Here is a 13952-nt window from a genome sequence, read left to right as displayed (position 1 = left end):
ATGGTCCTGGTAATGGTTCATTATGCACACTGTTGCACAGAACCCAGCACATAGTAAAAACTCAGAAAGAAAAAAAAAAGGTAGTTTCTGGAGAGGCCATCTTGCTCAACACAGATCCCTAAAGTAGGCACACTCTCAGAAGTCTTGTTCCTTAAAAAAAAATATCGATTAGAGCCCTCAGCAGTAGCCAGGCCTCCCTGCTTCTTCCCGTCAGAGTGTCAGGTCACACTGAGATGAGCTGGGGCGAGGCGAGGGCTCCATGCTTCTCCGGGGGGCAGGAGGGGCGTGGGGAAGTGACTGGCCGTGTCGCTGGTGCCCACGCCCTGGTGTGGCACTGGCTAGTGCTGGCAGAGGCCAGGGTTAGTGCCCGAGGTGTGTGGCTGGCAGGCCCAGTGGTCTGTTCCTGGGGAGCTCACCTGGGACTAAGCCCTTGCCCCTTAGTCAGCTGGGGACGCAGATGTGCCTGGATTTTGAAGACTTGAGAACTAAGTGGCCACGGTAGTTTTAAAATCTGTCCAAAAAAAATTAAAAAATAAAATCTGTCCACACATTCCTTCTCCTCTTTTTTTTTTTTTTGTGTCATTTTAACGTTTATTTTCATTTTATTTTTGGCTGCGCGGGGTCTCTGTTGCCGCGCGCAGGCCGTCTCTAGTTGCATCGAGCACAGGCTTCTCATTGTGGTGGCTTCTCTTGCTGCGGAACACCAGCTCTGGGGCGCGTGGGCTCAGTAGCTGTGGCTCACGGCCTTAGTTGCTCTGCGGCATGTCGGATCTTCCTGGACCAGGGATTGAACCGGCATCCCTTGCATTGGCAGGTGGATTCTTAACCACTGGGCCACCAGGGAAGTCCCTACACATTCTTGGATGCCCATTCCCTTCAGATATGGATCCTCATTCTCCTCCCCTCCAGGGTGGGCTGGACATAGCGATTCACTGTTCAGGGATACAGTATGGCAGAAATGATGGAGCGTGACTCGCAGGAAGGATCGTAAAAAGCTGGTGGCTTCCTCCTGCCTGGTGTCCTGGATCGCTCAGCGTGGGGGAAGCCAGCTGCTGTGCTGGGGCGTGCTCGGGCATCCCCATGGAGAGGCCCTGGGATAAGGAACTGAGCCCCACGTGACAGGCCTCCTGAGAGCCCTCTTGGACTCCTCCGTCCCCGTCAAGCCTGCAGACGACTGTGGCTGAGAAGTCGATGGCAACTGCACCAGAGATCTCGAGTCAGAACCATCTGTTCCTGACCTAGAGAATCTCGGTGAGACAGCAAATGCTTACTGCCTTAAACCTCTACACCTTGGGAGATGTGTTACATAGCGGTAGGTAACAAATATGGGGTCCTGGCCTCAGGGGAATAGGCTCTTAGAAACTGGGCAGTGAGTGCAAAGGACAAGATGGGGACAAGGTGGGGACTTGCCCAGAGATGGCCTCCGAGTGCAGGGCGCCTTATGTTCTTAGGGTGATGTCAGCTGTCTCAGTCACCATGTCCCACCTCCTCCCACCGTGGAGACCACTTACACAGCTTCTCTGAACAGAGCTCACCCGGATTTGGCTTAAATGCTTCCAGGGATGGATAGGCTTCTCGCTGCAAAGGCAGCCCATCCTGTTGCTACTCATCTCATAATTAGACAGTTCTCCCCGTCTTTTCCCCACCAGCCTTCTCATCAAAACCTACCGAGTACTCACATCTCTCAAATTCCGTAAGTAATAAATCCAAAGTTATTGACGGCACCAGGTTACTGAAAGTTGGCCGTGAGGCTGGCCCCTCTCATTTCTTTGTATCCTGTTCCCCCCCCCACCACTTTTTTTTTTAAATTGGAGTTAGGGATTCATGTGGGAAAGCTCAGCAGCCGGGGAGAACCATCTGCTCTAGTGCCCTTCAGTGGGTACCAGGTGCAGAGCCCGAACCTACTGGGCCTTCCTCGGAGTTAATGGATCACTGTGAGCCAAGCACAGAGTCTCCTTTTAAATGACTGAAGAACACTGCCCTCATCTACCTGGTGGTTCTCAGGTTCTGATTGTTCCAGCCACACTGTGATCTGTAAAGTGGGTAGCCGGGAGAAACTTCAGTGCATCTCTGTAATGGTTTTGTTGTTGTTTATTGAGAGGGACTAATTAACTTTGATTATTGCACTAATATTATGGCACTTTGACAGCCCTTCAGATTTATGACTCCGGGAAAATAAACAAATGAAATGCAGGTGCTGGAGCAGAAAGAATAAGTTATTACTGAACTTTAATTACCTGGAATGTTTTAGCCAGGAGAGAATTAGTTGATGAATTACAGGATGTTGAAATCTACATCAAATTGTGAGCAACATGCAGACAAAAATGAAAAGGGCGGCTGGGAGGGTGCTGTTTTTCAGGGAGGAAAGGATAGGGCACATCTGATGGTGATCTGACTAGTGTTTCATTGATTAATCCCTGTTTCCAGTGGAGCAGGATTTTACACAGTGCTGTTCAGAGCTCGGTCCCTGACCCCACTGTCAGTACCACCTGAGAACCTGTTAGAAACGGAGGTTCCTGGCCTCCCTGTGCCTGAGACCTTCTAGATCAGAGTTTCTGGAGGTGGAGCCCAGCAGTGTGTGTTTCACAGTCCCTCCAGGAGATTGCAGTGTATTGCTCTGCAGTTCTCATGCTGTGTGCCTTTTTTTTTTTTTCAAATAAAAGGGCAAGTACAGATTTTTACCTCTTTTTACAAAAATCAGGTGTTGTTCTTACAGCCTCATTTACCAGCTAACCCGGAGATTCTTAGACTGTTTAAAAAACTGTACGGGTACTTATGAAACATCCGTTTTGTACTATATGTAGTGGGTGCTCTAAGACAGTTTAGTATACAGTACGTCCCCTACATACAAACCACCTTCAGTTTGTGCGAAGTTTTGAAAGTTGTGAACTTTCAAAGTAGCAGCGTGTGTTCTCGTGTCCAGTCATGTAAGTTAGTTCGTGTGTCTGGTGTACAGTGTCAAGCGAGTGCGTCCTCGTTTAATTCTCCTTGTAGTGTTTCCTGCTCTGAGAGCCTTTAACAGATTGGTGGGGGGGAAGGTTCGTGCTGCTTAGAAACTGTGAAAATAGAGAAAAACACGTTTACTCATCTGCAGCCCTCTCTGAGGAGTAGGGTGACAGTTTATTGTTCAAACCAGAAAATGCGAAGAGCCATAGGGCCATGCTGATTATCCCAGGAGAAGAGGCAGCAGCCGGGAGAGAAGCAGGGACATCCGAGCAGCCCCGTCCAGTGCAGTTACCCAGCCGTCCGCCCTGGCCGGGCTCCGTATGGCACAGGTGCAGTCTGGCTTCCGATGAGCCCTGCACCGGCCTTCGTCTCTGCAGCTCTGGGTCCTCTCCTGGCCTCACCTTTTAAGAACTTGCTGTTTTCATTCCCATAGAAGCCTGGCCAGCCTTCAGCCCAAGACTGTCACCATTCCTTGGACAGTTAGTTGCAAAGCTAACTGTGACTCCAGATCTTTCGTTGTGAAAGTTGCAGAGATTTTTTTCCTATTTCTTGCCTCGCTGAGTCTTCGCTGGGGCTTGTGGGCGCTTTGTTGTGGCCTGTGGGCTTTGCTTGTTGCAGAGCATGGCCTCCAGGGCACACGGGCTGTAGAGCGCCTGGGCTCAGTGCTGTGTGATGGGACGGGGACCATTTTTTAAGTCTTTACTGAATTTGTTACGATATTGTTTCTGCTTTATATTTTGGTATTTTTGGCCCGAAGCGTGTGGGATCTTAGTTCCCTGACCAGGGATCGAACCCACACCCCCTGCACTGGAAGTCCAAGTCTTAACTGCTGGACCACCAGGGAGGTCCCAGCACTGCAGTGTCTGTTGCAGGCAGCCTTCCTTTCGTGCGGTTTCTCCCATCGTCTGACCCTTCCAGAGGCCGCCTTCTTGTGGAGAGTGCCGTGCGCCCGAGGAGCAGAAATGCAGTGTTGACGTTAGACTGAGCCTGACTGTCCATAATGTAAACCTACCCAGAATTCGTGCAGCACCGTTTAGAAATGCACAGCGATCATCAAAACTGCCTTCCACCTGGGGTGGTTCATGGCTGGTCTGGTCTGGGAATGTGGGTAAGCGAGAGCTGGTTAAGTGTTTATTTTCAGCTCTGGTTAAATTTGCAACCTTGGAGAAGATGCTGGGGCACGTGGCAGCGAGGTTGGTGATCAGAGTCCTCGTAGGCTTGATGGCCTTCTTGCATGCCTGCCAACGGCTTTGGGGAGACATCAAAGAAGAGCAGAAATAATTCTGTGTTTCCTTAAGGTATATGTGGAAAAAAAAAAAGTTCTTTTTAGTCATATATGACCCATTGCGTTTGAAGTAACTCTTTTAGCCGTTACTTGTAGGGGATCCAGCAAAATGGAAGCTAGTTTGTGTAAGAGTGATACAATGGAAGATTCATTCATGAATTGGTGAAGTCATTTGTCTTTTTTAGGGAGAGTTTTGGATTACAGGATGACATTTTGGTAGACTGGTGTCGTCAAATGGTAGCATTCGGGGATTGAAAAGGACTTGCTGAAATCATCCCGTTTACCCCCCACCCCCAACTCGACAAATGGGGAAACTGAGGCCCAGAGAGGGTAACTGAACCTTTAGTGTGGCAGGCAGGGATGCCTTCTTGGAGATGCTTGTCATATTGCCCATTTGTCTGCTGTGAAAAAAAAAAATGGGTGCATGTTTGTTTGTTTTTTAAAAGACAATGGAACTGCCTGTAAGATAGGAACCGAAGCAGCCAACACTTCTGCCACTTCATCTGGATGGCTAGTTTAATTCTTCTCATTTTGGTGATGGTGACGATGATGATACAGTAGTAGTAATGGTAGTAGGGGCATTGTGTGCCAGTCTCGGCGTGCAGCGCTTTCAGTGCCTCAATCCAGTTCATTTGTACTGTCATAAACCGCATTGACGTAGTTACGATTATGAATCCTATTTTCAGGTAATACGAGGCTCAGGACCTTGTCTAAGCCCACACGGCAAGTAAGCAGAAGAGATGAAATGCCGTCGGCGGGCAGAAGGCTTGCCCGTCACGTTCCTCTCGGTGATCCCTGGTGTGCAGCAGTGTCTGGGCTGAGTTTGTTGAATGAATGACTGAGAGTACATCAGGGTTGGCCACTGAGCCCTGCGGGTTATAACCTGGGTGGCAGCACTGTGGGAAGGGACAGTTTGGTTGCTTTGTTTTTGGAAAACTAGACCAGTGGAAGGTGCATATAACCAGATTATTTTTCTCGGGTACTCAGCTGTGTGAATCGATTTTCATGTTGGTGCCGCTCCCCCACTTCTTCATCTGCCCGCTAGCTTGTTGAAGATGGACTAGTTTATGGGACACAGTGATAAGCACACTGTATCCCAGTTCTTTGAAAATCACTGATCTGGCTCAGGCATTCTCAGTTGGCCAGCTCCCCTCACCGTTCAGAAGCGGGAGCTGGCTCGTAAATCCACTTGATTTGGAAGGAGAGAAGAGTGGATCAGCTGGAGGGACAGAAATTGAGAGCAGAGGGGCCATGGAAGGACTCGTGGATGCATCCCGGAGCCTTTGGCCTTCACCTGGAGAGACAGTGTGTGATGGGGAGAAAGAAGGGTGGCCAGAAACCAGTCACTACTTTAAAAATTACAAGACCTCTGGCGACGCTAGCTAGGCCTTCGGAAGTGCGTGTAGAAACCTTCTTGTTGCTTGTTGCTTCGGTCAGAAAACCAGCTGGGGTGGTGCTTCTGAAATCCCCTTTCCTTTCGGAAAGTAAGTAATTGTCCTGCAGCCTGTCAAGACCGATGGTTACTGAAGGAGATGAACTGGAGAGGGAAAGAGAGAAGGAAACACAGCCAGGGTTGGGGTTGGGGGGATAGACACACAGAGAAAGACAGACAGACGCGCACACGGGGGAGAGAGGTTGGGGGAGGGAGGGAACCACTCTCCTGAGTGTTTTTATGGAGCTTTTTAGTGCCAGCCTCTGCATGATGGGTTTGATCACTGTTTTCAGAGTTCTCTGATCATTTCTTGCTCAGAAAGGAGGAAATTAGAATTGTTGAGCTATGATTTGTTTTAATCAGAAAGAAATTGTCTAACATAAATCTCCCCGTGAGTGCTGGAAAAGCCCTAAAGTGGCCAGGAAAAAAAAATACCAATACTTTGGAAAGGAGGAATGATTGTTCCAATCCGTGGCTTAATTGACTCTAAGCCTTAATGAGACTCGGGCTGGAGCAGGCTGTACAGGCTTGGTGGCTGGGACCACCAGTGAAAGGCCCCAGGGAGGGGAGGACTTTGGGGTGGTTATTTGGTTCTTTGCTATGGACGCGATTTTTCTAATTGAACGGGAGTCCCTAATACCAGATAGTCATTTTTTTTTCCCTATGAAGAGAGTAAATTTTTTTCTCTAACACAATAATTTATTTTAAATTACAGCCTTTTCTATTGGAAGCATTCATTTATGTTAGATTATCATTCCCCAAGTGAAGTTTCACTGATGCTGTATAATTAAATATAGATTGTTTTTAAAGAGTATATATTTTAAATTTATAAGTGGACAGATTGTGGTATATCAGACTTTATTTAAGGAGAGTAAATAGCTCCTCCCAATGAGCATGATGCTGGTCAGAAAGGATTCCTTCGGCCTCAGTGTGTCCCTGTTCTGGGCCAGGCACCTTCGTAGGAAGGGATGCTGAAATGTGCTTGCGTCATCCGTCTAGAAGCGAGGTCTTAACCAGTATAAATAACTGGCTTGGGCTCTCATCTGCCCCAGTTTGAATCCTGTTTCTCTACGAACCAGGTGACCTTCACTTCCTGTTTCCTCATCTGTAACATGGGATGCTAACAGTATCTGAGTCACAGGGTTGTGAAGATTAGCTGCTCTTGCACAGAAAGTGCTTAGAATGGTACCTGGATACTTAGCACAGTACCTGGGTACCGGCTGTGTGCTATACAAGATTAAAAAAAAAGGCATTTGAGGCCGCTGTGTGGTTTGGCTCCTGCCTGCCTCTTCAGGTTCCCCTCCTACTACTCTCCTCCTTGTCCCAGCCATACCAAACTCACGGCTGTTCCCAGACTCTCTGTCTCTCTTTTGGCCCAGAGGACTTCCTCTGCTTAGGGCAACCTCAGCCACGGTCATCCTAACTGATGGGCACGTCCTTATGCTGTGAGTCTCTGCCCATGTGCGTTTTCTCTCCAAAGCTCTCGAAGACTGCTTTTCCCCCCTCCTGCCCGGCTTCCCTCCCTCCCTTCCCTTCTCTTAGCAGAGGGTTAGCACCCCCTTTTCTCTGAGAGACGTGGCAGTGATGAAGAAAACAAAGGTCCCTGCCTCCAAGGAGCTTACAGTCCATGTTTTGGTTTTTAAACACGTGTCCATCACAGCACTGCTCACATCACACACTGTTGGCTGAATAAGCCAGAGACATCTGTGGGAACTTTATTGTATGCCAGGCATCCCACTGGATGGTGAGCCTGTGTAGTACCTGAGATTCTGTGCTTGCCTTCCGGGAGTAGAGGTGTTTTGACAGATGTGTACGTTGATAATAGTATTATTATTACTAACCCTCCACTTAGGGGTGCAGGTGTGAATGGGCAGGAGTTGGGCAGGCCCTGGCTGCCAGCCCAGGTTCAGTAATGGCCAGGCAGCAGCAGACCCCGGGCCGTGTGTCCCGTCGCCTGTGGCTGCTGTTGGACCAGTCGGCTGGAAGTAGGCGGGTTTCTCTGACTCCAGCCACCGAGTTCATGGTCACAGCCTGCAGTGTGGAGTCAGCCCGACCTGCATAGGCGTCCTGGCTCTCCATCCGCTGGCGGGGCATGTTCTCAGCCCAGGCGCCCCTCCGGCTGACTGGGGAAGCGGGGGCGCTGTTCCCCTTGCAGGGCACTCGTCAGGATGGAGTGGGATGACAGTGCTGGCTCCTGGCTGCACTCTGGCCCACCCGCTGGTGCACTTGAGTGAGAGCTTCTGGGGTCTCTTCCTCACGCCTGTCCGTCTTGGCTCCGGCCCCTCTGGGTCTTCCTGACCCCCTCTTCCCTCCGGATGCCAGCCAGTGCCTCTTTTGGGTATGTCTGCCCCAGTGAAGCCTCCTTGCTGCGGTACTGGATCCCGTGGGATGGTGACGGTTTCTGGAAGCTTCTGGTCCGTGCGCCAGCTGGGAGGAAGCAGAATCATTCCCCGTGCCTTGGCTCGCATCCTAGAAGGCTGCACAGATACTCTGGGCAGGCTTCAGCGATCGTGCATCAAGGCCTCCATTATGGCTCTGGAATGAAAACATGCCCCGGTGCTCCCCGCGTGCGGAGCTGGAGGCTGTGCATGGCCCAGACCTCGCAGTGGCACTAACCTGCCTCCCACCCAATCAGGAGGTCCCACGGCAGCCAGGGGCTGCTCCACACGCTCAGCTGCATGCTTGTTCCTCTGAGGATGCAGAAAGAAAAACAAAAGCAGGCGTTCCCAGGACCCGAAATGTCGAGACGCACTTCCGGCCTGAGGCCGGACGGGTCACTTGAAGCTCAGAGAAGTGATCTGTCCACGTTTGTGGAGCCAGACTCGGGACAGGCCACAGAGCAGTCACGACTGACTCGGTGGTTTCTCATCTTTGTCAGGAATGCCGACTTCATAGCCCCACATTCATGTTCTCCTTAGCAGGGACCCTCCTGTAGAGGTAGTCGTGAATCTGGCAACTCAGAATCATAAAGGTTTTAGGATTTGTGGAGAATTTATCCGTGAAAGGAAATGGACGAATTAAAAATACAAATGGGCTCAGCTGCCCCCGCAGGGAGGAATCCTCGGGATCCATGTTTCTTCCCCCTTCATGCTGTAAACATATGGCGCGGATTTTCTGCCCTCATTACAGATGCTGAGAGGAGGCAAAGACAAATATTTATATTACATTCATGTTTTACAGTAAAAACACTGTTCGGTTTGTTTATACAGTTCCACTGTTACAGTTTTTATGGTTGGTAATGAAACCACTGTAAAAACCAGCCTGGGTTATATAGCAGATACGATAGGCCCAAGTATTCAGGGAGAGACCCTGGACGGGATGGTTGACGTCACGAGTGGGGCATCAACGGCTGAACGATGTGTTAGGACAGGCCAGGCTAGGCTATAATAACAGACGACCTCAGAGTCTCCAGGGCTTAAAGCAACTGAGGTTTATTTCTCCTTCCAGTGACGTTCTCCATCGGGAGTTGCTGGGAAGGCCGAGCTAGATGGAACCTGCCTTAGCTGCCCGGAGTCAGTGTGCGCTGCTGGAGGCTGTGACAGAGGACGAGAAAGGCTTGCTGACCACGCGCTGCGCTTCGGGTTCATGGCTCAGAGGCGGCTCATGTTCCAAGGGCCAAAGCCACGTGCAGCCTCTGGGTGCAGGGGGCATACCCACCATGTGCACGGGGGGCGGGGCGCAGCCAGGATAGCAGAGCGCCACCCGCAGGACCCTTCTGGCCGCCTCAAGCCTTTCTGGGGTTTGTTGTTGTTTAGGTGCTAAGTCGTGTCCGAGTCTTTGCCACCCGGTGGACTGTCATCCTCCAGGCTTCTCTGTCCATGGAGTTTTCCAGGTGAGAATACTGGAGTGGGTTGCCATTTCCTTCTGCAGGGGATCTTCCCGGCCTAGGGATCGAACTAGCGTCTGCTGCATTGGCAGGCGGGATTTTTACCACAGAGCCACCTGGAAAGAGCTCCTTTTTGTTGTTACTTAACTATAAGTCGGGCTTCCCTGATAGCTCAGTTGGTAAAGAATCCGCCTGCAATGCAGGAGACCCCGGTTTGATTCCTGGGTCGGAAAGACCTGCTGGAGAATGGATAGGGTACCCACTCCTGTGTTCTTGGGCTTCCCTTGTGGTTCGGCTGGTAAATAATCCACCTGCAATGTGGGAGACCTGGGTTTGATCCCTGTGTTGGGAAAATCCCCTGGAGGAGGGAAAGGCTATGCACGCCAGTACTCTGGCCTGGAGAATTCCATGGACTGTATAGACCATGGGGTCACAAACAGTCGGACACAACTGAGCAACTTTCACACTTTCAACTGATAGTCTGTGTCTTGTCCAACTTTGAATCAAATCGCGGTAAAGAGGGCATAAGAGACCACCCCTGTCTCCCTAAAGTTGATGAGACTCCTGTCTTCATTTTGCCATGACCTGGATAGAAGGGACCCGCAGCTGTCTCCAGGAATAGGTCACAGTGCAGAAAAAGGTTTCAGATCCACAGGTTGAGCTGTGATTTTGCCTGAGTGTGTTTGCGTTTATATGCTGATGCCTGGAAGCCCATCAGTAGACTGCGCTCCCTTAAGACCATTACTCTCAAGTGGTGTACACTGCCCCTGTCATGCAGGCATGAAGCGCTGGAGATGACCAGCGATCCAAAGGAAATGAGAAGTGTACTTACGAAAGCAACACGAAGCGACTTTCCACAGACACTTAAAGGTGGTGTCTGGAGCTGAAATGTCCAGTATGGTAGCCAGTGGCCACGTGTGGTAATTGAGGGCTTGAAATGTGCCTGGTCCAGGTTGAAATGATCTGTAAGTGTGAAATAAAATACTTTACAGATTTTGAAGACTTAGTATAAACATATGACATATTTTATTAATTTTTTTATATTAGTTTCCATGCTGAGATGATGTTTTAGATACCGGATTTAATATTTCAACTGTGTTGAAATATTAAAGTTGCTTTCACTTGTTTCTTTTCACGTCTTTTTTGACTTGGCTACTAGAAAATTCAAATTACATATGTGACTTTCATTATTTTATTGAACAGGACTGATCTAAAGGGTAAGCATCAGGAAGAGAGAGAGAGAAAATAATTTGATGCCTTTTTCATAAATTCCTCATTGCTGGAACTCACAGTTTAACCTGACAGTTTATATCCTTGTTGCCATTTTCTGCTTAATATTTTTTTTTGTATTTTAAAATAATTCCAAATTTTCATAGTAGTTGCAAAGACTGGTACCTAGAGTTCCTTGGGGACCCCTCACCCTGCTTCCTCCAGTAATGACATCTTATATAACAATACTGCTAAGTTGCTTCAGTCGTGTCTGACTCTCTGTGACCCTATAGATGGCAGCCCACCAGGCCCCGCCGTCCCTGGGATTCTCCAGGCAAGAACACTGGAGTGGGTTGCCATGTCCTTCTCCAGTGCATGAAAGTGAAAAGTGAGAGTGAAGTCGCTCAGTCGTGTCTGACTCTTAGCGACCCCATGGACTATAGCCTACCAGGCTCCTCTGTCCATGGGATTCTCAAGGCAAGAACACTGGAGTGGGGTGCCATTGCCTTCTCCGATAACAGTACTAGAATGGTCAAATGTAGGAAACTGATATTGGTAGAATATTATAAAGATTTTATTCATATTTAATTGGTTTTTACATGTACTTATTTGTGTGTGTGTATATAATTCTGTGAAAGTTTATCATCTACTTAGGTTTGTGTAACCACCACCATAATCAAAAAACTGAACTGTTCTTTCATCTCCCAACCAACACTCTTTATGTTAGTTTTTATTCTTTGAGTTACTTTTTACATTTTTAATTGATGTATAGTTGATTTATAGTGTTGTGTTAGTTTCTGATGTACAGCAGAGTGATTTGGTTATATAAAGATGTTTGTGTATGTGTGTGTGTATATATATACTTTTTGATGTTATTTTCCATTATGGTTTATTACAGTTTCCTGTATATAGGGAATATAGTTCCCTGAGCTATTCAGTAGGACCTTGTTAATCCATTCTATATACAATGGTTTGCTGAGTTATTTCTTAATTAGGTCAGTTACTTAGGGTGAAAAACTTCTAGGCAACTTACTAGCAAAAGATGCTCTTGGCCCCGAAGTCCATTGCTTTGTCTCTCCATCCTGCTCCTGGAGCGTAGCCGAGTTATCCCCAGCTCTGCATGGAGTTACCCCTCACCTTGAGCATAGTGAGAGTAGTGCACATCTCTTGACAAGGCAGTTGCTTCCTGACCCAGTCTTAAAGGCGACGGGAGTGCCGTCCCCTTAAACAGGCAGCTTGTGTGACCCGTGTGGGCCAGGTGTTCTGGACGATTTACACGGAATCTAACTCCCAGAGTTGCAGGTTTTCTCTTCTCTTTTCTTTTTTAAAGAAAGTGCCTTATAAGTTGCATTTGGTGCTTTTGGAAATAGGTATTATTTGCTGTATTGGAAAGCTTTTTTTAAGTAGGAGGGTTAACTGGGTATGTGCGTCTCTGGCTACTTAAGTAGGCTTTCTTGATACTTGCATCCTAAGATTTGTGTCCGTTTCTTGTTGTTAAAGTCAAGTACACTTTATCCTAATTTTCAACACCTCGGGAGGGCACAGAGAGGCACTTGTCTGCACTTTCTTCAGGCTAAACAGCCCAGGGAGCAGAACCCTGCGTGATCAAGCCCCTCTGTGGCTGGTTCTGCCTTCCTACATCCGTACTAAACATACCATCCAGACACAAATGCTCTGTTCCTCTGTTTACCTTTTCCTGAAAGAACAAGAGGTTTATGTTACCAGCTTATACTGGTTACATATCAGTGTGGCATGTTCTACATTTTATTAATCCAGGAATATGTTCCCTTAACCCCTCCAGGATGGAACCATATTTGCAATGCTTATTTTCAACTTCAAGATCTGTTATGACTTTGGAAATCTTAAACAAAAGTTTTTAAAATGGCACCCCACTCCAGTACTGTTGCCCGGAAAATCCCATGGATGGAGGAACCTGGTGGGCTGCAGTCCATGGGGTCGCTAAGAGTCAGACACGACTGAGCGACTTCACTTTCACTTTGCATTTTCATGCATTGGAGAAGGAAATGGCAACCCACTCCGGTGTTCTTGCCTGGAGAATCCCATGGACGGAGAAGCCTGGTGGGCTGCAGTCCATGGTGTCGCACAGAGTGGGACACGACCGAATCGACTTAGCAGCAGCAGCCGCAGCAGCAGCAGTTTTTAAAATAAAATCAGTGACTGTGAGAGTCCCGTGTGATAATGGAAAAGAAATGTAATTTCTTTGCACCTCAGTTTCAGTGTGTGTAAATTGAAGAGACTGATAGTGATGATTATGGTGTGATTTGTTTTGTTGATATTTGAATATATTGTATTTGTTGTAGCGTGAGGCCCACAGCTGACTGTCCATTGTATAATTGCAGTAAAAATAGACAAAGCCTCCAAGCACAGGACCTTGCACTTTTGGGTACTCAGTGAATAACTTCATTTCAATCGGTTTCTCCTGTTTGTTGAATGAATGAGTGAATGGATGAATGAATGAATGAACTTGAATTCCCCCATCACAGTTAGCTTTCTTCTTGAAGGTTGAAAGAAACTACATAGTTTTGACATGCTTTGGAGAACCAAATCAGAAAACATAAAACAAGGCATGGAAACCAGTTGAGTTTCTGTTTCCCTTATTATTCCATTTTTTAAAATCTAAGTCCGTATTTTTGTATGATGCAAATGATCAGGTTTAAACAGATTCTTTGGAAGATGTGGTTCGGGTTCAGGGATTTAAAAGATGTGGTGGGTGTTTCCCAGGCATTTTAAGACCTCCTAAGGCCTCCATTTCCATTAAGCATTATGGATGCATTCCAAGAATTTAATTAATATAACATCTCTTCGTTCATTGTAATTCCTCACCAGGGTTAGGAGAACTTGGGAGTGTTTAGTTTTTTATTCAGTTGATTAAAAGGTACTTTCTATGGTTTTCTAAGTAGCTATTTTCTATGGAATTCAGAAGTTGTCCATGAATATTAAATCAATACAACTAAAATGATCAAAGCATTGAGAAGTGCTTTCATCCAAACATAGAAGAATAGTTCTCTTGCCTCAGTTGGGAAAAATAAAGTTATAAGGCTACAGATTGGAGTAAAAGGGTCATATTTGAAAAATCCCAGAACAGTAGGAGTTTTATTTGGAAGTTTTGAGGAGCTCAAAATAAGAAGAGGGAAAAAAAATAAAAACCAGTAAATCTTATACTTCATAGAATGGGCATTAAACTATGGGCTGTCATGACATGGTCCAGGCTGAAAATCCATTGGCTTACATAC

General features: G+C 47.5%; 1 protein-coding gene across 4 annotated transcripts in view; it reads left to right on the top strand.

Moving 5' to 3' along the window:
• Positions 1-13952, top strand: part of WWOX (WW domain containing oxidoreductase) — a 908120-nt gene that overhangs the window by 60691 nt on the left and 833477 nt on the right. The window contains exon 6 of one of the 4 annotated variants that reach the window (XM_027513962.1): positions 9111-9495. The exons of the other annotated variants lie outside the window; for them this stretch is intronic. Coding sequence (XP_027369763.1) covers positions 9111-9113 — 3 coding nt within the window. The 3' untranslated portion in view covers positions 9114-9495. Of the gene's footprint in view, positions 1-9110; positions 9496-13952 lie in introns of those variants that run through there. 4 annotated transcript variants of the gene reach the window in all.

This window comes from Bos indicus x Bos taurus, chromosome 18 (genome assembly GCF_003369695.1).
Source record: "Bos indicus x Bos taurus breed Angus x Brahman F1 hybrid chromosome 18, Bos_hybrid_MaternalHap_v2.0, whole genome shotgun sequence".
Taxonomy (NCBI): domain Eukaryota; kingdom Metazoa; phylum Chordata; class Mammalia; order Artiodactyla; family Bovidae; genus Bos; species Bos indicus x Bos taurus.
The sequence above is the reverse complement of the archived record's forward strand: the minus strand, read 5'-3'. Positions and strand labels throughout refer to the sequence as shown.